Source organism: Oncorhynchus keta, chromosome 28 (genome assembly GCF_023373465.1).
Source record: "Oncorhynchus keta strain PuntledgeMale-10-30-2019 chromosome 28, Oket_V2, whole genome shotgun sequence".
Classification (NCBI taxonomy): Eukaryota; Metazoa; Chordata; class Actinopteri; order Salmoniformes; family Salmonidae; genus Oncorhynchus; species Oncorhynchus keta.
The window spans coordinates 26,097,431-26,125,186 of NC_068448.1; the positions used below are offsets into that span (position 1 = coordinate 26,097,431).

Below are 27,756 nucleotides of genomic sequence, written 5' to 3' on the forward strand. Positions count from 1 at the left end.
AGGGACAGATGGAAAGAGAGAAGAGGAGAGAGAGACAGGGACATATGGAGAGAGAGAAGAGGGGAGAGAGACAGGGACAGATGGAGAGAGAGAAGAGGAGAGAGAGACAGGGACAGATGGAGAGGGAGAAGAGGAGAGAGAGACAGGGACATATGGAGAGAGAGAAGAGGGGAGAGAGACAGGGACAGATGGAGAGAGAGAAGAGGAGAGAGAGACAGGGACAGATGGAGAGAGAGACAGGGACAGATGGAGAGAGAGAAGAGGAGAGAGAGAAGAGGAGAGAGAGACAGGGACAGATGGAGAGAGAGACAGGGACAGATGGAGAGAGAGAAGAGGGGAGAGAGACAGGGACAGATGGAGAGAGAGAAGAGGAGAGAGAGACAGGGACAGACGGAGAGAGAGAAGAGGAGAGAGAGACAGGGACAGACGGAGAAAGAGAAGAGGAGAGAGAGACAGGGACAGATGGAGAGAGAGAAGAGGAGAGAGAGACAGGGACAGATGGAGAGAGAGAAGAGTAGAGAGACAGGGACATATGGAGAGAGAGAAGAGGGGAGAGAGACAGGGACAGATGGAGAGAGAGAAGAGGAGAGAGAGACAGGGACAGATGGAGAGAGAGAAGAGGAGAGAGAGACAGGGACATATGGAGAGAGAGAAGAGGGGAGAGAGACAGGGACAGATGGAGAGAGAGAAGAGGAGAGAGAGACAGGGACAGATGGAGAGAGAGAAGAGGGGAGAGAGACAGGGACAGATGGAGAGAGAGAAGAGGAGAGAGAGACAGGGACAGATGGAGAGAGAGAAGAGAAGAGAGAGACAGGGACAGATGGAGAGAGAGAAGAGGAGAGAGAGACAGGGACAGATGGAGAGAGAGAAGAGGAGAGAGAGACAGGGATAGATGGAGAGAGAGAAGAGGAGAGAGAGAGGGACAGATGGAGAGAGAGAAGAGGAGAGAGAGACAGGGACAGATGGAGAGAGAGAATAGGAGAGAGAGACAGGGACATATGGAGAGAGAGAAGAGGAGAGAGAGACAGGGACAGATGGAGAGAGAGAGACATGGACAGATGGGGAGAGAGAAGAGAAGAGAGAGACAGGGACAGATGGAGAGAGAGAAGAGGGGAGAGAGACAGGGACAGATGGAAAGAGAGAAGAGGAGAGAGAGACAGGGACATATGGAGAGAGAGAAGAGAAGAGAGAGACAGGGACAGATGGAGAGAGAGAAGAGGAGAGAGAGACAGGGACAGATGGAAAGAGAGAGGAGAAGGGAGAGACAGGGACAGATGTACAGGCATTGACAGGCAGGCAGGCAGGCAGGCAGGCAGACAGACAGACAGACAGACAGACAGACAGACAGACAGACAGACAGACAGACAGACAGACAGACAGAATAAGGCTAGTCATGCAGCACACATGATGTCTCTTTTCTGCTCACCATGACTGAGACACTATATGAGACTATGTACGATATGTAAATGAGATACACTACATGATTGTCCTTTATTACCATCTGCTCTGGTGCTTGTGATCGATCAAGGGCATGTCATGGGGATATAACGATGATTTTATACAGGCCTCATGTTTCATAGAGCCAGACAGCCTCTCCAGTTCGTTAGCACGACCTTGGACTCTATTACTGTATTGATGATCAGAGCTCCGAGATTATTTTACACAAAGACATTTACACCCATAATGAAGTTCTTGACCACCATTTGAACTATCTGTCATGGATTCTGACAGGTTTTGTCACTTCCAGTTGGAACACATCAGAGTCATAATGGAGTCAGCAGAGACCGAAGCTGCAGTTCAAACACTCCCAGTTTCAGACCGATGACTTGAGTGTTAGGTTGCTGCCTGCTTGTCATGTGCTGTTATGAGAGCCTTAATAATGTCACTACTAATGACAGCTCCATACAGGCATTATGGCCGTATGAATTCCAGAATGGCCCCAAGTGGCCTGCTGATGATTTTAATAGCTCACTCAAACTCCTCCTCCTTTCATGTGATTGGCCAGTCCGTTGTAGTGTAATGCAATGTTGGAAGTTTGAAAGTTACGGGTCACCTTCCATGCCAGCTGCGGGCTCATTTCCAAAACCATGTAATGTGCCCATAAAAACAACAGGTTTAGCATTGCTAATGAGCCTTTCAGCATGTCCTCAAAATACATAAAAGAGCAAAATAGCAAAACAGAACAAAATGGCCACCACCAGTAAAGCCTGTGTTCTTTGGAGGTGTGTAGAGCAGAGGCACGTCTTGGCCTGTGAAGGAGAAGCATTGCGATGCATAGCAGCAGTCCCCTGCTCTGTGTGTATAAACAAGACTGTGTTTATTGTCTGGGCCAGGGAGAACATTTGAGGAAAAATGGCCTCCAATAACCAACAGAGAGGGGATGAGAGAAAACCCAGCCTTAGATCCTCACACTGAGTGCATTATTGTGTTTATTAATATTGTAACGACCCTGGGTTTATAAGCGCGGAAATCGACTGCCACACGAGCATGCTTTTACAGCACAGTCGATAGTGCACCGGACCTCGGGCTATAATGTGGACGGTTCGAGTCCTGCTCCCTGCTGTTTCATAACAATATGAATCAACGTTGATCACTTTGGTGGGGGGGATGAGATGTTATTGTCTTTGGGGGTGACACTGTCTTATGGTTCAAAGTCTTTCCTCCCAGCCAAAGCTGCCCTTTTGTTTTCAGCTCTATTGTCTCCCTCTAAACCTCATTACGGCTGCTCTTTCTCTAGTACATTCCTCATCCCACATGGAATGGATACTGTTAGAATGTTTCAAGGCCCTGTGCTCACGGTTTATATGTTTTCAGATCAAGCCCTCCTGTCTTTGACATGCCAGTCAACCATAAACCCCACCCCATTGCCATGGTTAGGCAGCATTGCCATGGTTAGGCAGCATTGCCATGGTTAGGCAGCATTGCCATGGTTAGGCAGCATTGCCATGGCATCCAAGGACCGGACAACCATGAGGGTGTCTTGGGAAGCCGTCTCCTTCCCATCCAGGCCATCCGATTATACAGACACACGGATAGACCAGGCCATCAGGAGAGGATGATGCTGTATCCTAGGAGACGTTGCTCCTCCGCTATACGGCTGCTGTACTACCTGGGAGAGATGAGAGTGCTAGCATCACTCATCCCAGTAAACATTCTCTTACCGTGTTATTCAAATGAAGCTGCTGGCAGTGCTAGATGTGTGTGCATTGAGAAGAGACCGTGTGCAATCTATCCCACACAAGAGATGCAATATCAAATCAATAACTCAGCTAGTTAACTGGGCCGTAGGAAAAAATGACCTCTCCCTCTCAACCTTTCACCGTCTGCAAAGTGTGTGTAGGTTGCAAATCTCCTAACGAGCCCAGGCTTTTTGTGCTCCGGATCTAATTGTGAGTGTAATTATTTATTGATGTGTGTTTGTGTGTGTGGTGTGTGTGTAGAGAGTGTGGGTGAGTGGGGGGCTGTTATCACTTCGAGCTATGGAGCTATTTACCAGCCGTGATGGTGAGTACAGCTGTATTTGTTGTTTCCTGTGGCGCTGTGTGATGAGATGGATCCAAAAAGCATTAGTCTATTTCATATTCAGCTGTAGCAGAGAGAGTGGAGACGCCAGGCATTAGGCCGCTCTTCTTTGAGAGGACTATTCCCTGGGACACGGCTGGGAATATACAGTCCACTTGCATCACAATCTCAGCCTCTCTCCCCATTCTTCCTCCTTCCCACAAAACGAAACCAGTGGCGCTGCTTTGGATTTAAACTGCTGTCATCTACTGTAATGTTGGTTTGTCTTGAGTGGATTGAGAGCTTGCGGCAGCCTCATTTGCTCTATCTGAAATTCAGAACATATTTTGTGTGGAGGGAGAATGTGGAGACTTGAAGGCTGTGTCATCTAGGCTTGGGCGGTATACAGTATATACCGGGCGGTATACAGTATATACCGCATACCGGGGTAATTGGAAATAGCCACCCAATGAATTTTTAATACCATCGATACATTTTTCACAAAATGAGAATATTTGTATCTACTTTTTAAATAAATACCTGCAGTGCAGTAAAGCAGATTCCATTCTTCATTTCACCTGTCACATTGTTTCACATTATGAAGCTTACCGTAGTATCCCAGCACAGTTGAGCCAGTCACGTGTGTTTGTAAGTAGCACAACAGGAGAAAGCGGGAGCAGGTGAGTCCAGCTGTGTATTAACAGGGGTCGCGTTTTATATTGAAAGTCAACAGTGGTTTTTTGCTTCAATAGTAATCAGGGACGTGCGACTCTCGTAGACAATACATTAGTGCAACACATTCAGCAGAAAATAGCTTCATTTTCATCAGATGACAACAGAAGTGCTACTCTATTTGGCTGGAAGCCACACAAGTAAATGAGCTGACAATGAAAAAGCGTGGTCTTTTTTTGCAAAAACAATGCATGGCCGTCATATTTCTAATGTTTATCATAGAAAGTAAGTAGCCAGCTATATGAGAAACAAGATTCTGGCCTGAATGCCAAACATCACGTCTGGAGGAAACCTGCCACCATCCCTACAGTGAAGCATGGTGGTGGCAGCATCATGCTGTGGGGATGTTTTTCAGCGGGATGGACTGGGAGACTGGTCAGGATCGAGGCAAAGATGAACGGAGCAGAGTACAGAGAAATCCTTGATGAAAACCTGCTCCAGAGCGCTCAGGACCTCAGACTGGGGCGAAGGTTCACCTTCCAACAGGACAACGACCCTAAGCACACAGCCAAGACAACGCAGGAGTGGCTTCGTGACAAGTCTCTGAATGTCCTAGAGTGGCCCAGCCAGAGCCCAGACATGAACCCGGTCGAACATCTCTGGAGAGAACTGAAAGTAGCTGTGCAGCGACGCTCCCCATCCAACCTGACAAAGCCTGAGAGGATCTGCAGAGAATAATGGGAGAAACTCCCAAATTCAGGTGTGCCAAGCTTGTACCGTCATACCCAAGAAGACTCGATGCTGTAATTGCTGCCAAAGGTGCTTCAGTAAAGTACTGAGTAAAGGGTCTGAATACTTATGTAAATGTAATATTTCTGGGGGGTTTTTGAAGCGTGTTTTTTCTTTGTCATTATGGGTTATTTTGTGTAGATTGATGAGGGGAAAAAACTATTCAATCAATGTTAGAATAAGGCTGTAACGTAACAAAATGTGGAAAAGTCAAGGTGTCTGAATACTTTCCCAAAGGAACTGTATATTTATATTTATATTTTTTATAAATGTTTTCTCTAAATAAGCGTTGTTGTACTATTGAAAGTCGAATACACTGCATTTCAAACAGTCAGATATAATCTAATGAATTCAGGGCTTGTGAAGTTAAACCGAGGCTAAATATAAGCCTTCCCCGACCATAAGACCCACTAATCATTTAATTATTGTCACGTTCTGACCTTAGTTCTTTTGTTATGTCTTTGTTTTAGTATGGTCAGGGTGTGAGTTGGGTGGGTTGTCTATGTTAGTTTTTCTATGATTTGCTATTTCTGTGTTTGGCCTGGTATGGTTCTCAATCAGAGGCAGCTGTCAATCGTTGTCCCTGATTGAGAACCATATTTAGGTAGCCTGTTTTCTGTTGTGTTTCGTGGGTGATTGTTTTCTGTTGTGTGTCTGCACCAGCCAGAACTGTTTTCGGTCGTTTCTCTTTGGTATTTTTGTTATTTCCGTGTTCATTTAATAAATATGGACACATACCACGCTGCACCTTGGTCCTCACCTTCTTCCACCAACAACGGCCGTTAGAATTATTTTATCAAAAGAGTTTAACCTGTGTTAATTTTTTATTACAATAATCACTTATCTTTCAAGTCTGTCTATGAAAATACTTTCTGTTTTTTTATATTTTCTTTTTACAAATTGAACTACAACCATAATATATGAGCATAATGCTCATTCACTTATAATGACTATAAGCATGTTAGCCTGTCCACTTTGTTCAGATGTTGAAATCAAGTGGCCTACCGTATTTCTTAGAATGAGAACAAGTTGCCAATTACTTATATAATTGTGTTATTTACCCCCCAAGCCATAAGACTGCTGAACAATTCATCAAATGGCCACCGGACTATTTACATTGACCCCCCCCCATTTGTTTTGTAAACTGCTGCTACTCGCTGTTTATTATCTATGCATAGTCACTTCACCCCTACCTAATGCACAAATGACCTCAGCTAACCTGTACCCCTGCACACTGACTCGGTACCGGTACCCCCTGTCTATAGCCTCGTTATTGTTATTTTACAGTGTTACTTTTATCATTTTTTACTTTAGTTTATTTGGTAAATATTTATTTATCTCTTCTTGAACTGCACTGTTGGTGAATAAGCATTTTGCCGCTAGGTCTACACTTGTTGTATTCCGCGTTTGTGACAAATAAAGTTTGATTTGATTTATGCTTATTGTACATTTATAAAACAGACTGGACAGCTACTATAACAAACAGTCTTTGGCTAAAATGCTGCTAGCGTTAAGTGGTACCCCAATGCCGCGAGCGACAAACGAGCGAGTCAATGTACATAGCTACTCTCGTTTTAGTAGTGTCTGCTCTGCGCACGATTGGAGTAGTTGAGACATAATAAGGGTATCTTTAGAAAAGTTTACTTGTCCTCTGTTACAGTAAAATAATGTCTCAATGTGGTTTGGTGTCCATATGACCGATTATGTTGAACCAAACCTCAAAGGCAAATCGTGAGTTGAAACCACTTGTCAGAAAGGAAGATATGATCTCTTTGTTGGCGTGAGAGACAGGGGGAGCGGCTTTGTGTGTGTGTGTGTGTGTGTGTGTGTGTGTGTGTGTGTGTGTGTGTGTGTGTGTGTGTGTGTGTGTGTGTGTGTGTGTGTGTGTGTGTGTGTGTGTGTGTGTGTGTAAACCATAGAGGAAGAGGCAAAGTGAGAGGTTTCAGTCGCGCTAAAATCTGTCCAAATTAGGCCAATTCTTTTCTATGGGCTTATTTTGGGCCTAAGCTTGTTGCCTGCCTTCCCTTCTCTGGGAAAACGACTCCTATTGTTAAGACAGAGACATGAGCATCTCGTCATTACGTATCTACAGATCTCTGGTGTAGATGGGAAGGTGCATGCAGACACATGGCATTTTACTGCCGTCATGAGCCATGACTGCCGGTGTGGCGGTATTACGGTCACTGCAACAGCCCCAATCAGTTATTAATGAAGATTACGGATTATAAATCTCAGTGACAGGGGTGCCAGGTAGCCTAGTGGTTAGTGTTGGGCCAGTAACAAAAAGGTTGCTGGATCAAATCCCCAAGCTGAAAATCTGCACCTGAACAAGGCTGTTAACCCACTATTCCCTGGTAGGCCATCATTGTAAATAAGAATGTGTTCTTAACTGACTTGCCTAGTCAAATAAAGGTTACATTTATACAACAAATGTAAATGTAAAAATAAAAACACAGGGAAGAAAGCAGAGAACCCTAACAAGGCCAGACTTTCCAGTGTAGTATATTGCTTTGCTTATGGAAACAATTGGTTGTTCTATGGCTGATGATATGTGAAATGCAACAGTCTGTTCCAAGATGGTTATGCAAACAGTATTTGTTTATGACCATTATTTTATTTGGCCAAGCCTTCCCCAGTCTCTGCCATCGCAGCCTCACAGTCATTATTCTCTCCAGTATAATACACAGTTTGTTATTTGGGGCTTGGAGGGAACTGACTCACCACATCCTCTCTGTCTCTGTTAGCATGAAGCTTCAGATTACGTCCTAAATGGCACCCTATTCCCTACATAGTGCATTACTTTTGACCAGATCCCTATGGGCCCTGGTGAAAAGTAGTTTAATAAATAGGGAAAAGGTTGTAATTTGGGACACAACCTCAGTCTGTGCTACACTATGTTGTAGGGAGCAGCAGTAGCAGTAGCTGTAACAGCTAACTGTACTGCTCTGTTAGCATGTTACTCAGCTCCGACGCTTCAGCCTGAGCTGCTGTAATACAGAACATAGAGAGTGAGTAGCAGTATCTCCCAGCTCTTGTTTTCTAGAGAGGCTTCACCCCAGTCCTCCACCCAGAGTGAAAAGGTGTATCCCTGATGAGCCCTGCCATCTCACTCCCCTCTCCAAGTTCCTCTGTTGTCATGGCATTGGGGTTGGGGGTGCTATGGGATGTGGAGGGCTTTTTGCTGCCGTGATGAATAGAGTTTAATGAACTCCCTCTCCTCATTGTAAAGAGAGAGGGGGTGGGCACAAATTGACATTTTTTGAGAACTCATTAAGCCACAGCAGTTTGAAAACATCAACAGAGATTACAAGGGCTGTGTGTGCGTGTGCGCGTGTGCGTGTGTGTGTGTGACCTCCTCTGCCACCATGCAGCACTGAGAGCCCAACCATGCTGTGTATCGGTCCTAAACTCAGTCCAGGGAGGGCTTTAGTAATTAGATTAGAGTTGGCTGGGCGTTTTATTTCAGATTATACCGATTGTAATCCAAAGCATTTGCTTGGCCAACATGGTTAAAAGCATCAACTAACTGTGCTGTATTACATGAAAACATGATGTTTGTTTGATGGTAGCCCAACAGACTCTGACACAGTAGCCTATACAGCCCTATGACACATTCTCAGTGTTCAGTGATCTCCACTAATTCCTTTGTTTGTTTTTTCATTATTATGGGCCTATTTGTTCTTGTCTGTCACTAGGTAGTTTAGTGTTGTTATTATTATAACCCATAAAACATTGCCACAGGGCATTCTGCTATGAACTTCACCATGCTCTCTATAGACATCCAGGTGCAAAAAAACATCTACCCAAGGTGGCAACCAAGCTTCAGGCATCGTGACCTTTCATGTTTGGTTGATAGAGCCTGTTGCTAGGGAGAGGTGCGTTAGGAGCAGAATCTGTAGGGAGCAGTCACATGTTGGCTTCCACTGATACCCTGGGACGCAGCAAAACACCATCAATACCCCTGAGCCCTGTCAAAACAACACACACACACACTCATACACACGCTTTTATGTACATTCAGACTTCAGGGTTAAAGCGCAGACACACCAGTAGGATTGTCAAACGTTTGCCTGCCGATGGTACTCAGCACCTCTGAACAGAATGTCGGCAGTCAATCTCTTTTGTGTTACATTTACATTTACGTCATTTAGCAGACGCTCTTATCCAGAGCGACTTACAAATTGGTGCATTCACCTTATGACATCCAGTGGAACAGCCACTTTACAATAGTGCATCTAAATCTTTTAAGGGGGGGGGGGGGTGAGAAGGATTACTTTATCCTATCCTAGGTATTCCTTAAAGAGGTGGGGTTTCAGGTGTCTCCGGAAGGTGGTGATTGACTCCGCTGTCCAGCAAAGACCTTGGAAGTCGTCAGCAACTCAGCTTTGTTAAAAATACTCCAAACCAGAAGGTGGCAGTAGCGTTGTTTGGCAATGCATATCCATGCGTATTGCTTATGGTCTAGATTCCAAGCTATCTGCACTAACGTTATTTTCTAGAATGCCCTTGTTGATACTAGCCAAATGGCCACAGCTAGATAACTACCTAGAAAAATGATGAATAAACTATTTAATTCACTGTCCATAATCCCATACAGTCAGTACCAGCCACATGTTTAGCGAGCTTGCATTAGCATATTCGCTAGCTAGCACAATATAGCTAGCTAGCTAAGGACACTGCACTAACCTGCCAGTTAACACAGGCAGCTGTTTTATGGAAACTAGCTAATCCATTGTGATTACATTTTATTGACCATACTAGCTACATTGGTTAGCTAGCTTGGGGGAAGTATTTAGTGTTGTTTGCATTGCATCTGTGCACTTAGCTAGCTACCATCCCATAGCCTACAGAAGTGTGACTGGCTCATCCGTGGATGTACAGAGAACATGCCCTCTTTTTCCTTTTTCTTTGTTGGCTCCTTGGCTGAAAGTCAAGTTCTTGGCCACTGAAGAGCATTTTGAGTATACAAGTAGAATAGGTAGGTTGGTCGCTACTGGGTCGGCACGCAGCAGGTACCGTTTTTGTTTTAGCAAGAGAAGGAACGGTCTCCCACTGTGATAAGTACCTATCAGCAGTCTATCGGCAGTGAGATTCCCGGTGGGTTTCATGCTTTAGAGGGGAAAGTAGAACCCCAGATCTAAGTCAGTAATGTTCAAAAATGTACCTAAATTGTGTTTCCTACTCGACACATTAGGAGAGAGAGAGCACAGCTGCTTCCAATCCAATTGGAGGAGAAAAAGAGAGCACTCTGGTTCAATGGAAAGACTGTCTTGGCATGCAGAATACTCCTAGGATTTATAATAGTGCAGGGATACTATTGAGTTATCGTCATCTGAAGGGCACTAAACGACAGATGTTTTCATGTTAAACAGAACAGCCTAACCCTGTACGTACATACAAGTTCAGTAAGTTACTGTGAGATGATATGAATACATTTACACAAACACATTAAAGAGAAAATAAGGTTTGAGAACATTAAAGGAATTACTGTATTCCATTTTAAGGATTAGTGTGTTGTCTGTGTATCTACAGATTATTATACGTGTGTGTGTGTGTGTCTCTGTGTGTCTCTGTGTGTGTGTGTGTGTGTGTGTGTGTGTGTGTGTGTGTGTGTGTGTGTGTGTGTGTGTGTGTGTGTGTGTGTGTGTGTGTGTGTGTGTGTCTGTGTCTGTGTGTGTGTGTGTCTCTGTGTGTGTGTGTGTGTGTGTGTGTGTCTCTGTGTGTCTCTCTCTCTGTGTGTGCGTGCGTGCTGTGTGCGTGCGTGCGTGCACAGACTTCTATATGTCTATGGTCAGTGCCAGATGTCTGTGTGTAGCCCAGTGTGTGTCAGGTCGTGCGCGGGTCATGTGCAGCCTCATAATAGGCCTCTGTACTGGGGAGAGGAGGGCTGTGCAGGGCTGGGGAATGTAGCTGTGGTGTGTGGGGTCAGGAGAGAGGGGATACCAACATCTGTCTCACAGCCCGGCCCTGCCTCAATGCTGCGCCGCATTACGGCCTTGACACACTGCCCGCTAATATACTAGCTAGCAGAACAGAGTACACACATAAACACACACAAACTGCGCACGGACACACATACTTACACACACACACTCTGCTGGCAGCTGCATGTACACTGCTGTTTCTCTGTCTAGTCTGCCGGCGGTATCAGATAATGATATGGCATGGTCTGTATAAATAGATCCCATCTAATGAGAGGATGCAGGTATCAAAGGCACTCCTACAGTATGTGGGAAGAGAGGGACATGAGATGTGTTCAGAAAAAAGCGTTTACTGGTGTGGGCCTGTTAGATGTTGTTTAGGGAGAGACTTTATAGGAAGACAAAATCGAAGAGAGGTAGTCAAGTTTAAACTCCGAGCTCCAACAGTGTAGATCTGAAATATATACATATTTACACCTGTAAAAGGGGGGAGGGGTTAGGTAGGTGTAGTGGTCGGTATTCAGCTTGATAATTGTCCATTGGGGTGGGGGCTGTTAGGGGGAGGGGGATTTTCCAAAGATGTGTGTGTGTGTGTGTGTGCCTGATGGTCTGAGGGTAGAAGCTATTGGCCAGTATATTAGTTTTAGTCATGCTGCTCCTGTATTGCCTGCATCTGAGTGATGGAAGTGGGGGAAACAGACTGTGACTCAGGTGGCTGAGGTCCCTGATGATCTTCTTGGCCCTCCTGTGACACCTGGTGTTGTAGGTATCCTCTAGGGCAGGCAGTGAGCACCCAATGGTGTTCTGTATTGCCTTGTGGTCTGCGGCAGTGGAGTTGCCGTACCAGGCTGTGATGCTGCCCGACGGTATGCTCTCGATGGTGCTCCTGTAGAACACTGTGAGGGCCCTCGAGGACAGGCCAAATTTTCTTCAGCCTCATGAGGTTAAAGAGTCCATGTGATTTGGCCATTTCAGCTCCTCGGAGATGTGTACTCTGAGGAAGTTGCCGTTTTTGACCATCACCATGCCAGCCCTGTTGATGAGGATGGGACTGTGCCCAGCCTTAGAAAAAGTAGAAACCTGCTATGTTTTGTAGGCGCAATTCGTCAGTGCCGTCTTAGCCAGTCTTCTTCTGGTCCGCATGTCTGGAGTCTCTGTGTTAGAAATATCTTTCCATAAATGTCATAACAGTTGTTTTCATGAAATGCTTTGAAAGGCTGGTCATGTCTTTCATCAATACCATCTTCCCAGACCCACTCGGTACCGCCCCAACAGATCCACAGATGATGCAACCTCTATTGCACTCCACACCGCCTTTTCCCACCTGGACAAAAGGAACACCTACAGTACCAGTCAAAGGTTTGGACATACCTACTCAGTCAAGGGTTTTTATTTTTATTTGTATTATTTTCTACATTGTAGAATAATAGTGAAGACACTATGAAATACTAGGAAATAACACATATGGAATCATGTAGTAACCAAAAAAGTGTTAAACAAATCAATATTTTTTTGGTTGATTTTTTATTTAACGTTTATTTAACAAGTCAGTTAAGAACAAATTCTATATATATATATTCAAAGTAGCCACCCTTTGCCTTGATGACAGCTTTGCACACTCTTGGCATGTACGGGCTAGTACATCACTGGGGCCAAGCTTCCTGCCATCCAGGACCTCTGTACCAGATAGTGTCAGAGGAAGGCCCTAAAAATGGTCAAAAACCCCAGCCACCCAAGTCATAGACTGTTTACTCTGCTACCGCACGGCAAGCAGTACCGGAGCACCAAGTCTGGGACCAAAAGGCTCCTTAACAGCTTCTACCCCCAAGCCATAAGACTGCTGAACAGTTAATCAAATGGCTACCCTGACTATTTTCATTTACCCCCTTTTTATTAGCCCTGAATCTTTTGCACCGGCTCTATGCACACTCACTGGATTTTATCCACTATGCACACATGCACACACACTGGATGTTATCCACTACGCACACATGCACACACACTGGATTTTATCCACTACGCACACATGAACACTCACTGGATTTTATCCACTACGCACACATGCACACACACTGGATTTTATCCACTACGCACACATGCACACACACTGGATTTTACCCGCTACGCACACATGCACACACACTGGATTTTACCCGCTACGCACACATGAACACACACTGGATTTGACCCACTACGCACACATGAACACACACTGGACTTTACCCACCACGCACACATGAACACACACTGGACTTTACCCACCACGCACACATGAACACACACTGGACTTTACCCACTACGCACACATGCACACACACTGGACTTTACCCACTACGCACACATGCACACACACTGGACTTTACCCACTACGCACACATGCACACACACTGGACTTTGCCCACTACGCACACATGCACACACACTGGACTTTACCCACTACGCACACATGCACACACACTGGACTTTACCCACTACCCACACACATGCACACACACTGGACTTTACCCACTACGCACACATGCACACACACTGGACTTTACCCACTGCGCACACATGCACACTCACTGGACTTTACCCACTACGCACACATGCACACACACTGGACTTTACCCACTACGCACACATGCACACACACTGGACTTTACCCACTACGCACACATGAACACACACTGGACTTTACCCACTACGCACACATGCACACACACTGGACTTTACCCACTACACACACACACACTGGACTTTACCCACTACACACACACACTGGACTTTACCCACTACACACACACACACTGGACTTTACCCACTACACACACACACTGGACTTTACCCACTACACACACACACTGGACTTTACCCACTACACACACACACTGGACTTTACCCACTACACACACACACTGGACTTTACCCACTACACACACACACTGGACTTTACCCACTACACACACACACACTGGACTTTACCCACTACACACACACACTGGACTTTACCCACTACACACACACACTGGACTTTACCCACTACACACACACACTGGACTTTACCCACTACACACACACACTGGACTTTACCCACTACGCACACATGCACACACACTGGACTTTACACACACACACTGGACTCTACCCACTGCACACACACACACACACACACACACTGGACTTTACCCACTACACACACACACTGGACTTTACCCACTACGCACACACACACACACACTGGACTTTACCCACTACACACACACACTGGACTTTACCCACTACACACACACACACTGGACTTTACCCACTTTACCCACACACACACACTGGACTTTACCCACTACACACACACACTGGACTTTACCCACTACACACACACACTGGACTTTACCCACTACACACACACACTGGACTTTACCCACTACACACACACACTGGACTTTACCCACTACACACACACACTGGACTTTACCCACTACACACACACACTGGACTTTACCCACTACACACACACACTGGACTTTACCCACTACACACACACACTGGACTTTACCCACTACACACACACACTGGACTTTACCCACTACACACACACACTGGACTTTACCCACTACACACACACACTGGACTTTACCCACTACACACACACACACTGGACTTTACCCACTACACACACACACTGGACACACACACACACTGGACTTTACCCACTACACACACACACTGGACTTTACCCACTACACACACACACTGGACTTTACCCACTACACACACACACTGGACTTTACCCACTACACACACACACTGGACTTTACCCACTACACACACACACTGGACTTTACCCACTACACACACACACTGGACTTTACCCACTACACACACACACTGGACTTTACCCACTACACACACACACTGGACTTTACCCACTACACACACACACTGGACTTTACCCACTACACACACACACTGGACTTTACCCACTACACACACACACTGGACTTTACCCACTACACACATGCACACACACTCTTCACATACACTGCCGCTCCTCTGTTTATTATCTACCCTAGTCACTTTAACTCTACATGTACTCTATATTACCTCAATTACCTCAACTAACTGTCACCCCTGCACATTGACTCGGTACCACTAGTCCTTGTATATTGTCTCGTTATTGTTATTTTATTGTGTTACTATTTCCTTTTACATTTTGTTGTTGTTGCTAACTTCTCTTACTTTTTAACTCCGTATTGTTGGGAAGGGGCTCGTAAGTAAGCATTTAACGGTCAATTCTATACCTGCTGCATTCGGCGCATGTGACAAATGGGGAGGGGGGGGGGTATACTGCACTGCTCGCACTGTGCTGTATCATCGCCCCCAAATCCCCCAACATGGCTGCAGCAGACACTAAACTACCAGGCCCGTGGTGACAGACAGACAGACTAATGTTAGTGGGGGATGTGTGTGTTTGCTGTAGATGAGTCCTGGGTGGTTTGTGGCTCAGTCTATAATGCCAATGTGTCTCTGCCTCTCTCTCTCTCTCTCTCTCAATCCCCCCTAGCTGGGAATGGCAGGGCTCACCAGCATCACAGTCCCTCCCCACTTACATTTGACCAAGTGCCATTAAGAGCCAATTAGAAAGCCACCATTGGCTGGCCACAGCAAACAAAGGGCAAGTAGCATCGCTGCGCTGTATCCAATACCACAAATCAAAATGAACTTGGCGGTCGACCATAAATGGGCTGTTTCCAGTGTCTGTGTATTCTTGTTCAGCAAGACTAGTTTCTTTTCTTGGCTCTTCTCTCTAAGTAGTTTGTCCATCCTGCTTTGGCAGTAACATCTCCTTTTTTTGTCTTTCTACTGCACACACACACACAGACATGCATGCGAACACACACACACACACACACACATGCACACACGCATGCACACACATGCATGCAAACACACACACATGCATGCGAACACACACACATGCATGCGAACACACACACATGCATGCGAACACACACACATACATGCGGACACACACACACACATGCATGCGAACACACACACACACACACACACACACACACACACACACACACACACACACACACACACACACACACACACACACACACACACACACACACACACACACACACACACACACACACACACACACACACAAACAAACTGCAAAACATTTATCTTTCTATTTATACCCACTCCCCTACAGTAACTCTTGGAAGCTGTTGCATCAGTCTGGTCTCAGGGGCAGGCAGCATTCTCCCAGCTCTGTAGAGCTCACATGGGATGGAGGTACTTTGTTTATCAAAGCCTTGTCTCTGTGGAGCTTACACTAAAGCAGGGACAAATTAACCCATTACATTCTCTTTTGTCAAGTTGTGCTGTCTCTATTGATTGACCCTTAGAGCTCCAGTGGAGTGGGAGATAGATAGGCAGATATGAAGGGGGTGGTCTGTCTGCTCTTTAGGATCAATCAGATGGTGTAGAGATAAGACTGTGTACAAGTTCTGGGCAGTCTGTGCTTCAAGGGACGAGGCTGTCTGAACAGATCAGGACATGATCCACCCACTCTCACTGGCTAGAACCAGTATCCTGTAATATACAACAGCAGTCCTTTATTAAGCACCTCCATCATGTCTTGGATTGTCTTTTATTCACTGTCTTTCCTCAAGGCTTTTTTTCCTTGACTTGAAGTTCAAATCCATTGTCTTGGCATTGCATTATTAAGAACATGCCTTTTACCAACTCTCTAGGAGAGTGGGATGGTTTTCCATTTAGTCATTCCACCAACTCTCTGGGAGAGTGGGATGGTTTTCCATTTAAAAGTCATTCCACCAACTCTCTAGGAGAGTGGGATGGTTTTCCATTTAGTCATTCCACCAACTCTCTAGGAGAGTGGGATGGTTTTCCATTTAGTCATTCCACCAACTCTCTAGGAGAGTGGGATGGTTTTCCATTTAGTCATTCCACCAACTCTCTAGGAGAGTGGGATGGTTTTCCATTTAGTCATTCCACCAACTCTCTAGGAGAGTGGGATGGTTTTCCATTTAGTCATTCCACCAACTCTCTAGGAGAGTGGGATGGTTTTCCATTTAAAAGTAATTCCACCAACTCTCTAGGAGAGTGGGATAGTTTTCCACTTTAGGAGAGTGGGAGTCATTTCCACCAACTCTCTATGGGAGACTCTCTAGGGATGGTTTTCCATTTTTTCCATTAGGAGAGTGGGATGGTTTTCCATTTAGTCATTCCACCAACTCTCTAGGAGAGTGGGATGGTTTTCCATTTAAAAGTCATTCCACCAACTCTCTAGGAGAGTGGGAGAGTGGGATGGTTCTCCATGTAAAAGTAATTCCACCAACTCTCTAGGAGAGTGGGATGGTTTTCCATTTAAAAGTAATTCCACCAACTCTCTAGGAGAGTGTGATGGTTTTCCATTTAAAAGTAATTCCACCAACTCTCTAGGACAGTGGGATGGTTTTCCATTTAAAAGTCATTCCACCAACTCTCTAGGAGAGTGGGATGGTTTTCCATTTAAAAGTCATTCCACCAACTCTCTAGGAGAGTGGGATGGTTTTCCATTTAAAAGTCATTCCACCAACTCTCTAGGAGAGTGGGATGGTTTTCCATTTAAAAGTCATTCCACCAACTCTCTAGGAGAGTGGGATAGTTTTCCATTTAGTCATTCCACCAACTCTCTAGGAGAGTGGGATGGTTCTCCATTTAAAAGTCATTCATTCCTAGGAGAGTGGGATGGTTTTCCAACTCTCAAAGAGAGTGGGATAGTTTTCCATTTTAAAGTCATTCCACCAACTCTCTAGGACAGTGAGATGGTTTTCGATTTAAAGGTCATTCCACCAACTCTCTAGGAGAGTGGGATGGTTTTCCATTTAAAAGTCATTCCACCAACTCTCTAGGAGAGTGGGATGGTTTTCCATTTAAAAGTCATTCCACCAACTAACTCTCTAGGAGAGTGGGATGGTTTTCCATTTAAAAGTAATTCCACCAACTCTCTAGGAGAGTGGGATGGTTTTCCATTTAAAAGTCATTCCACCAACTCTCTAGGAGAGTGGGATAGTTTTCCATTTAGTCATTCCACCAACTCTCTAGGAGAGTGGGATGGTTCTCCATTTAAAAGTCATTCCACCAACTCTCTAGGAGAGTGGGATGGTTTTCCATTTAAAAGTCATTCCACCAACTCTCTAGGAGAGTGGGATAGTTTTCCATTTAGTCATTCCACCAACTCTCTAGGACAGTGGGATGGTTTTCCATTTAAAAGTCATTCCACCAACTCTCTAGGAGAGTGGGATGGTTTTCCATTTAAAAGGCATTCCACCAACTCTCTAGGAGAGTGGGATGGTTTTCCATTTAAAAGTCATTCCACCAACTCTCTAGGAGAGTGGGATGGTTTTCCATTTAAAAGTCATTCCACCAACTCTCTAGGAGAGTGGGATAGTTTTCCATTTAGTCATTCCACCAACTCTCTAGGAGAGTGGGATGGTTCTCCATTTAAAAGTCATTCCACCAACTCTCTAGGAGAGTGGGATGGTTTTCCATTTAAAAGTCATTCCACCAACTCTCTAGGAGAGTGGGATGGTTTTCCATTTAAAAGTCATTCCACCAACTCTCTAGGAGAGTGGGATGGTTTTCCATTTAAAAGTCATTCCACCAACTAACTCTCTAGGAGAGTGGGATGGTTTTCCATTTAAAAGTAATTCCACCAACTCTCTAGGAGAGTGGGATGGTTTTCCATTTAAAAGTCATTCCACCAACTCTTAGGAGAGTCAGTTTTCCATTTAGTCATTCCACCAACTCTCTAGGAGAGTGGGATGGTTCTCCATTTAAAAGTCATTCCACCAACTCTCTAGGAGAGTGGGATGGTTTTCCATTTAAAAGTCATTCCACCAACTCTCTAGGAGAATGGGATAGTTTTCCATTTAGTCATTCCACCAACTCTCTAGGACAGTGGGATGGTTTTCCATTTAAAAGTCATTCCACCAACTCTCAAGGAGAGTGGGATAGTTTTCCATTTTAAAGTCATTCCACCAACTCTCTAGGAGAGTGGGATGGTTTTCCATTTAAAAGTCATTCCACCAACTCTCTAGGAGAGTGGGATGGTTTTCCATTTAAAAGTCATTCCACCAACTCTCTAGGACAGTGGGATGGTTTTCGATTTAAAAGTCATTCCACCAACTCTCTAGGAGAGTGGGACGGTTTTCCATTTAAAAGGCATTCCACCAACTAACTCTCTAGGAGAGTCATTCCACCAACTCTCTAGGAGAGTGGGATAGTTTTCCATTTAAAAGTCATTCCACCAACTCTCTAGGGATGGGATTTTCCATTTAAAATAATTCCACCAACTCTCTAGGAGAGTGGGATGGTTTTCCATTTAAAAGTCATTCCACCAACTCTCTAGGAGAGTGGGATGGTTTTCCATTTAAAAGTCATTCCACCAACTCTCTAGGAGAGTGGGATGGTTCTCCATTTAAAAGTCATTCCACTCTAGGAGAGTGGGATGGTTTTCCACTCCACCAACTCTAGGAGAGTGGGATGGTTTTCCATTTAAAAGTCATTCCACCAACTCTCTAGGAGAGTGGGATAGTTTTCCATTTAGTCATTCCACCAACTCTCTAGGAGAGTGGGATGGTTCTCCATTTAAAAGTCATTCCACCAACTCTCTAGGAGAGTGGGATGGTTTTCCATTTAAAAGTCATTCCACCAACTCTCTAGGAGAGTGGGATAGTTTTCCATTTAGTCATTCCACCAACTCTAGGAGAGTGGGATCCATTTAAAAGTCATTCCACCAACTCTCTAGGAGAGTGGGATAGTTTTCCATTTAGTCATTCCACCAACTCTCTAGGACAGTGGGGTGGTTTTCCATTTAAAAGTAATTCCACCAACTCTCTAGGAGAGTGGGATAGTTTTCCATTTTAAAGTCATTCCACCAACTCTCTAGGAGAGTGGGATGGTTCTCCATTTAAAAGTCATTCCACCAACTCTCTAGGAGAGTGGGATGGTTTTCCATTTAAAAGTCATTCCACCAACTCTCTAGGAGAGTGGGATGGTTTTCCATTTAAAAGTCATTCCACCAACTCTCTAGGAGAGTGGGATAGTTTTCCATTTAAAAGTAATTCTACCAACTCTCTAGGAGAGTGGGATAGTTTTCCATTTAAAAGTAATTCTACCAACTCTCTAGGAGAGTGGGATAGTTTTCCATTTAAGTCATTCTACCAACTCTCTAGGAGAGTGGGATGGTTTTCTAATTTAAAAGCCATTCCACCAACTCTCTAGGAGTGGGATGTTCTTCCATTTAAAAGTCATTCTACCAACTCTCTGTCCATACAAACCCACTCCTTCTCTCGGTAGTAGGTACCAGGCGCACCGATTTGAGTTGTCAAGAACAGTAACGCTGCTGGGTTTTTCACGCTCAACAGTTTTCCAAGTGTATCAATAATGATCCACCATCCAAAGGACATCCAGACAACCTGACACAACTGTGGGAATCATTGGAGTCAACATGGGCCAGCATCACGGTGGAACAGTCTCTATCACCAACCAGACTCTCAATATTTCCTTTCCTTTCTTTCCCATTCACAGTGTAATTTGAGCCAGGGAAGGACAAAAAGAAAAACAAACAAACAGTAGAGGGAAGCAGAGTGGGAGTGGAGCCAGGGAGGCAGGGCAAGAGGAGCACAGATAGCCATGCCTCATTGCCAGTCTGAACCTCTGGCTTTGGTTGGCTGCCACGCTGTTTCCGCTGATTGCGATAGGAGGCCCTCCCAGTCGCTCTGCTGAATCCGTCTCTGTCCCAACGCAGGGGGCAAGGGAGAGAGGGAGTAAGGGGAGGTTGTAGGCCCCCATGGGAACTCACATAGTAGCCCAGCCAGATTCCTACTTCTCTCTATGGCTGCCTCTCTCTCTCCTCAGCCCAGGCTGGACCTAGACTTGGCCTGCCAGGACATTCCACCATCAGATCCATGACTATAAGGAAAAGTTATCTTGATAACATTGCTGAGATGGACATAGCCACTGATTAATAATCTACATTTCCTTGGTTATATGACTTAGAGATTTACAGTAGAAATGTTGCAACAGACATCTGTTAGTGGTAAAGTATGTGTACCTGCTGGATGCTGATTACAGTATTCTCAGGCGGCAGGAGCCTTAGACCTACTGAGCATTGTACCATATCCAGAACCATCTAATTCCAACACAGTCTGCATGCAGGCAGCCTATAATGATCTGGCCCCAGATGTCCCGTGTTTCCTCTTCTACCACCCCTCCCCCTGCTCTATTTCCAGACCCATCTCCATGGTGAGGGTTTAGAAAAGGACATGGTCTCCCGCATTGTCCTTTCAGAGGAACTCTGCTGTACACAGTTATGCCTGGCCTGGCTGGCCCTTGGCAGAGTTAGCACCTCTCACTGGGTGAAACATGAGGGGCGTCAGCAGGCAGGGCAGGGGGACGCGGGGGTCGCCAAACCTCTTGTCTCTACTAATGAGGCCTGTCTGGTATCCGGAACGGGAAGGGGTCTTCTGGTTCGGGAGGGGGGTGGGGACGAGGTGGGGGAGAATTTGATACTCAGAGAGTAGAATTGGCGAAATCAGGACTCAATGATAATGTCCTTAACATGGTCCAGTTTTTTCCCTGAAAACCAAGTGTACCGATCTAATAGTCAGTCTTCTCTCGACAATTTGTAATTATTCTGTGTAAACCACTTGTATTTGTGCATTGTCCCTACATTTAAAGACTCTTACCAGCGATATTTTAAAACTTTTACTGTTGAAAAAGTTTAATTACAATTAAGTACATACACTAAAGGGTAAAAAAATATGCTGTGAGCAAAATAGTGTTTTTTAGACACAACTGCAAACTTCAAGGTGTAGGTTATCTAGGAGTAGGTTATCTGGGAGTAGGTTATCTAGGAGTAGGTTATCTAGGAGTAAGGTCTGTTGGGAATCCGTGATGTCATCGGCCTGCTCCCTTGCTTGAGGAACAATAGAGGAGCAACAGAGAACTACAGAGGAAAGCCCCACCCCCCCTTTGAGACCTATTGCCTTTAGTTAAGTAAAGCAGGTGCTAAATTATGTGAAAAGGCGAGTGGAGTGCCACTAAGATCAATTCTGTTCATCAATGTACGCTACCGGTCAAAAGTTTTAGAACACCTAGTCATTCAAGGGATTTTCTTTATTTTGACTATTTTCTACATTGTAGAATATTAGTGAAGACATCAAAACCATGAAATAACACATATGGAATCACGTACTAACCAAAAAAGTGTTAAACAAATCAAAATATATTATATAGTTGAGATTTTTCAAATAGCCACCCTTTGCCTTGATGACAGCTTTGCACACTCTTGGCATTCTCTCAACCAGCTTCACCTGTAATGCTTTTCCAACAGTCTTGAAGGAGTTCCCACATATGCTGAGCACTTGTTGGCTGTTTTTCCTTCACTCTGCCGTCCGACTCATCCCAAACCATCTCAATTTGGTTGAGGTCGGGGTATTGTAGAGGCCCATCTGATGCAGCACTCCATCACTCTCCTTCTTTGTAAAATAGCCCTTACACAGCCTGGAGGTGTGTTGGGTCATTGTCCTGTTGAAAAACAAAAGAAAGTCCCACTAAGCCTAAACCATATTGGACGGCATGTCGCTGCAGAATGCTGTGGTAGCCATGCTGGTCATGTGTGCCTTGAATTTGAAATAAATCACAGACAGTGTCACCAGGAAAGCATCCCCACACAATACTTCCTCCTCCTCCATGCTTTACGGTGGGAAATACACATGCGGAGATCATCCATTTGCCCACAATGCATCTCACATAGCCACGGCGTTTGGAACAAAAACTCTACAATTTGGTCTGTAGACCAAAGGATCTGATGTCCATTGCTCGTGTTTCTTGGCCCAAGCAAGTCTCTTCTTCTTATTGGTGTCCTTTAGTAGTGGTTTCTTTGCAGCAATTTGACCATGAAGGCCTGATTCACTGTCTCCTCTTAACAGTTGATTTTGAGATGTGTTTGTTTCTTGAACTCTGTGAAGCATTTATTTGGGCTGTACTTTCTGAGGCTGGCAACTGCAATGAACTTATCCTCTGCAGTAGAAGTAACTCTGGGTCTTCCATTTCTGTGGTGGTCCTCATGAGAGCCAGTTTCAACATAGAGAGAACTTGATGGTTTTTGCGACTGCACTTGAAGAAACTTTCAAAGTTCTTGAAATGTTCTGTATTGACTGGCCGTCATCTCTTAAAGTAATGATGGACTGTCGTTTCTCTTTTCTTATTTGAGCTGTTGCCATAATTTGGACTTGGTCTTTTACCAAATAGGCCTATCTTCTATATACCCCCCTACCTTGTCACAACACAACTGATTGTCTGAAACGCATTAAGAAGGAAATAAATTCCCTGTTAATAAAAAAAAAAATTGAAATGCATTCCAGGTGACGACCTCATGAAGCTGGCTGAGAGAATGCCAAGAGTGTGCAAAGCTGTAATCAAGGCAAAGGGTGGCTATTTGAAAAATCTGGAATATAAAATATATTTTGATTTGTTTAACGCTTTTTTGGTTACTATGTGATTCCATATGCGTGGAATTTTCTACAATGTAGAAAATAGTCAAAATAAAGAAAAACCCTTGAATGAGTATGTGTTTTGACCATTTTTGACTGGTAGTGCACATGTTTGTGGCTTTGTGTCTTCAGACAAAGGACGACTAAAGAATTCACCCGGCGGCATTCCTCCTTTCCATCCTCCAGTCTGGTCACATCATGGCTCAGATCACACACATCTCCTTCCTTCCCAGAGAGCTTAGCGGCAGGCAGAGTGTGTATTGTGTGTGATTGATTGTCTCCTATGGAAGCGATATGTCTTCTAATGAATGAGGGATTCCTGGCACCAGTTAATTAGTGTTGTGTAAGAGGATGTGATGTGTTAGAGAGCTGGAGGTCGCTACGCTAATACGGGTGCTAGTGATTATCTTCTGGTTACATGTGTCAGTGCGTGTGAAAGATACCACCTGGTGCCCGCTACACACAGGTCTATCAAACATACATCAATGAACCACTTTTCTTTAACAGTGACAGTGTGTGTATGCTGCTATTTTGAGGGTGATATGCAAATGTGGCCTATACGTCACTCACACTTTCTTCTGCCCCCCCCCTTCCAATCTCTCTCTCCTCCTCTCTCTAACTCCCTCCCTCCCAATCTCCCCCTCTCGCCCAATCTCTCTCTCCCCTCTCGCTCGCTCTCTCCCTCCCTCCCAATCTCTTCCTCCTCCCTCCCTCCCTCCCTCCCTCCTCCCTCCCTCCCTCCCTCCCTCCCTCCCTCCCTCCCTCCCTCCCTCCCTCCCTCCCTCCCTCCCTCCCTCCCTCCCTCCCTACCAATATCTTCCTCCCTCCAAATCTCTCTCTCCCTCCCTCCCTCCCTCCCTCCCTCCCTCCCTCCCTCCTCCCTCCCTCCTCCCTCCCTCCCTCCCTCCCTCCCTCCCTCCCCTCCCTCCCTCCCTCCCCTCCCTCCCTCCCTCCCTCCCTCCCTTCCCCTCCCTCCCTCCCTCCTTCCCAATCTCTCTCCCTCTCTCTCTCTCACTCTCTCTCTCTCTCTCTCTCTCTCTCTCTCTCTCACTCTCACTCTCTCTCTCTCTACCCCCTCCCAATCGCTCTCTCTCCCCTCTCTCTCCCTACCATTCCAAATCCCTCCCAACATCTCTCTTTCCACTCTCTCCCTCCCAATCTCTCACTCCCTTCTCCATCCCTCATAATCTCTCTCTTTCCATATCCTTTCCTCCCAATCTTTCCCCCCCTCTCTCCCCCTCCCAATCTCTCTCTCCCTTCCTCCCAATCTCTTTCGCCCTCTCCCTTCCTCCCAATATCTCTCTCCCCTCTCTCATCTCTCACCCTCTTTGTCTCTCTCTTTCTATCTCTGTCTCGCTCTAACCCCCCCACCCCCCCACCCCCCTCTCTCTGCAGCCACTCCAAATAGACGATAACTTCTGTGGTCAGGACTTCAACCAGCCCCTGGGGGGGACCAGTACCATCGAGGGTATGCCTCTGTTCGTGGACAAGGACGATGGTATGACGTCGGTGGCAGCCTATGAATACCGCGGCCACACTGTGGCCTTCGCCGGCACACGCAGCGGACATATTAAGAAGGTAGGCCACTGGTGGATTCTGTGTGTTTGTGTGTGTACATGTGTTACCGACCTCTGGTTATGAGGATGAATTTAAAGTCTCCGACTCATTTCCGCCTGGGATTTGTTGGGAAAGTTGTTTTTCTGAAGAGGACCCTCTTCGGAAACAAATGTTTTCCCCCTTTCCTAAGAGAATACGACATCCTCCACAGATCTAGTGCTCTTGCTCCTAGGTCTGGGATTCTAAGACTAACTGGAGTAGACCCACACATAGTGGGTTTGTCAATCACCGGCTTCTTCAGGCAATCGCTGTCGTGCTGTGAGCCACTGCTGTGCCTTCTATGGTGCTGTTCCCAGAGCTCTGGAGAACAGGAAAGAACAGGAGAGAACAGGAGAGAACAGTAGAGAACAGGAAAGAACAGGAGAGAACAGGGAGTAGAGGAGAGTAGAGGGGAGAACAGTAGAGAACAGTAGAGAACAGGAGAGAACAGGAGAGAACAGGAGAGAACAGGGAACATTGGAAAACAGGGGAGAACAGTAGAGAACAGTAGAGAACAGGAGAGAACAGTAGAGAACAGGGAGTAGAGGAGAGAAGAGGACAGTAGAGGGGAGAACAGTAGAGAACAGTAGAGAACAGGGAGTAGAGGAGAGAAGAGGACAGTAGAGGGAGAACAGTAGAGAACAGGAGAGAACAGGAGAGAACAGGGAGTAGAGGAGAGAAGAGGGGAGAACAGTAGAGGAGAGAACAGGAGAGAACAGGAGAGAACAGGAGAGAACAGGAGAGAACAGGGAGTAGAGGAGAGAAGAGGAGAGAAGAGGGGAGAACAGTAGAGAACAGGAGAGAACAGGAGAGAACAGGAGAGAACAGGAGAGAACAGGGAGGAGAAGAGGAGAGAAGAGGGGAGAACAGTAGAGAACAGGAGAGAACAGGAGAGAACAGGAGAGAACAGGAGAGAACAGGAGAGAACAGGAGAGAACAGGGAGTAGAGGAGAGAAGAGGAGAGAAGAGGGGAGAACAGTAGAGAACAGGAGAGAACAGGAGAGAACAGGAGTAGAGGAGAGAATAGGACAGTAGAGAACAGGGAGAACAGTAGAGAACAGGAGAGAACAGGAGAGAACAGGAGAGAACAGGAGAGAACAGGGAGTAGAGGAGAGAAGAGGAGAGAACAGGAGAGAACAGGAGAGAACAGGGAGTAGAGGAGAGAAGAGGGGAGAACAGTAGAGAACAGGAGAGAACAGGAGAGAACAGGAGAGAACAGGAGAGAACAGGAGAGAACAGGAGAGAACAGGGAACATTGGAAAACAGGGGAAAACAGGAGAGAGCAGGAGAGAACAGGAGAGAACAGGAGAGAACAGGGAGTAGAGGGGAGAACAGGAGAGAACAGGAGAGAACAGGAGAGAACAGGAGAGAACAGGAGAGAACAGGGAGTAGAGGGGAGAACAGGAGAGAACAGGAGAGAACAGGAGAGAACAGGAGAGAACAGGAGGGAACATTGGAAAACAGGGGAAAACAGGAGAGAACAGGGAGTAGAGGAGAGAAGAGGGGAGAACAGTAGAGAACAGGAGAGAACAGGAGAGAACAGGAGAGAACAGGAGAGAACAGGAGGGAACATTGGAAAACAGGGGAAAACAGGAGAGAGCAGGAGAGAACAGGGAGAGACAGGGAGAAGAGGAGAGAACAGGAGAGAACAGGAGAGAACAGGAGAGAACAGGAGAGAACAGGGAGTAGAGGAGAGAAGAGGAGAGAACAGGAGAGAACAGGAGGGAACATTGGAAAACAGGGGAAAACAGGAGAGAGCAGGAGAGAACAGGAGAGAACAGGAGAGAACAGGGAGTAGAGGGGAGAAGAGGAGAGAACAGTAGAGAACAGGAGAGAACAGGGAGTAGAGGAGAGAAGAGGAGAGAACATTTGAGAACAGGAGAGAACAGGGTAGGGGGCAGGACTAGGTGTTGGAGTCCTTCACTGCCAACAGAGAGGACTCTAGGACGCCTATCAGATGGTTCCAGACTATTAACACTGAGTAGAGGCTAAAAATGGCCTTGGTGGTGGGATCCAGGTTTTGTCAGAACTCCACTAAAAGCTGAGAGTGAGTCGATTTGACAGTATCTTTGTAGGGTGGTTATTATAAATATATGAAATTATTAGGTCAGATAATAGAGTAATATGTGACCCGTTTCAAGAAACTAGGGGTATGTCACACGTCACTACTTCACAGGAGAGGTATTTGAACATCATTTTAATAACAAACTTGTCTGCCATCTGTAAATACAAATAAAATATTTAAATTACAAGCCTAGTTGGTTTAGCCACGGAAAAAGTCAGGAACCTTCATGCTACCCATGATTGGCTGAGATAATGCATGGGCTGGACACGCCTAGAGATGTGTTTGGATTGGTCTGCCATGTAGCATTCTTCTGTCTATAACATGAGCTGTTCAATATGTGTAGATATTCCTTGCTACCGCAGCATTTTTGACAGATATAATGTTAGACATGGAGAGCTGCCAAAGTGTTGCTTCTGCTCGCAACAACATTGGTGCCATGAATTTAGCAGGCGCTGTCGACAAAGATCAGTGGGAAAAAGTTGTGATGGACGACTTTCTGCACATCAGTGTGAACCGGAGTGATTTGACACAACAACGGGACAAACAAGCTATAGCTACAAACCAAACGGAAAAGACACGCTGCCATGAACGTTCATTCATGTATATGGGTAAGAGTCCAGCGACATTTTCAGATACTGTATTATACGTTTCT

At 45.6% G+C, this 27,756-nt stretch overlaps 1 protein-coding gene across 2 annotated transcripts in view; it reads left to right on the forward strand.

Annotated features, from left to right (window-relative positions):
* Positions 1-27,756, forward strand: part of LOC118360565 (plexin-A1-like) — a 320,507-nt gene that overhangs the window by 49,382 nt on the left and 243,369 nt on the right. For both annotated transcript variants that reach the window (XM_052485217.1, XM_052485218.1), the window contains exon 3: positions 24,839-25,021. In XM_052485217.1, the coding sequence (XP_052341177.1) occupies positions 24,839-25,021 (183 nt within the window). The remainder of the gene's footprint in view (positions 1-24,838; positions 25,022-27,756) is intronic.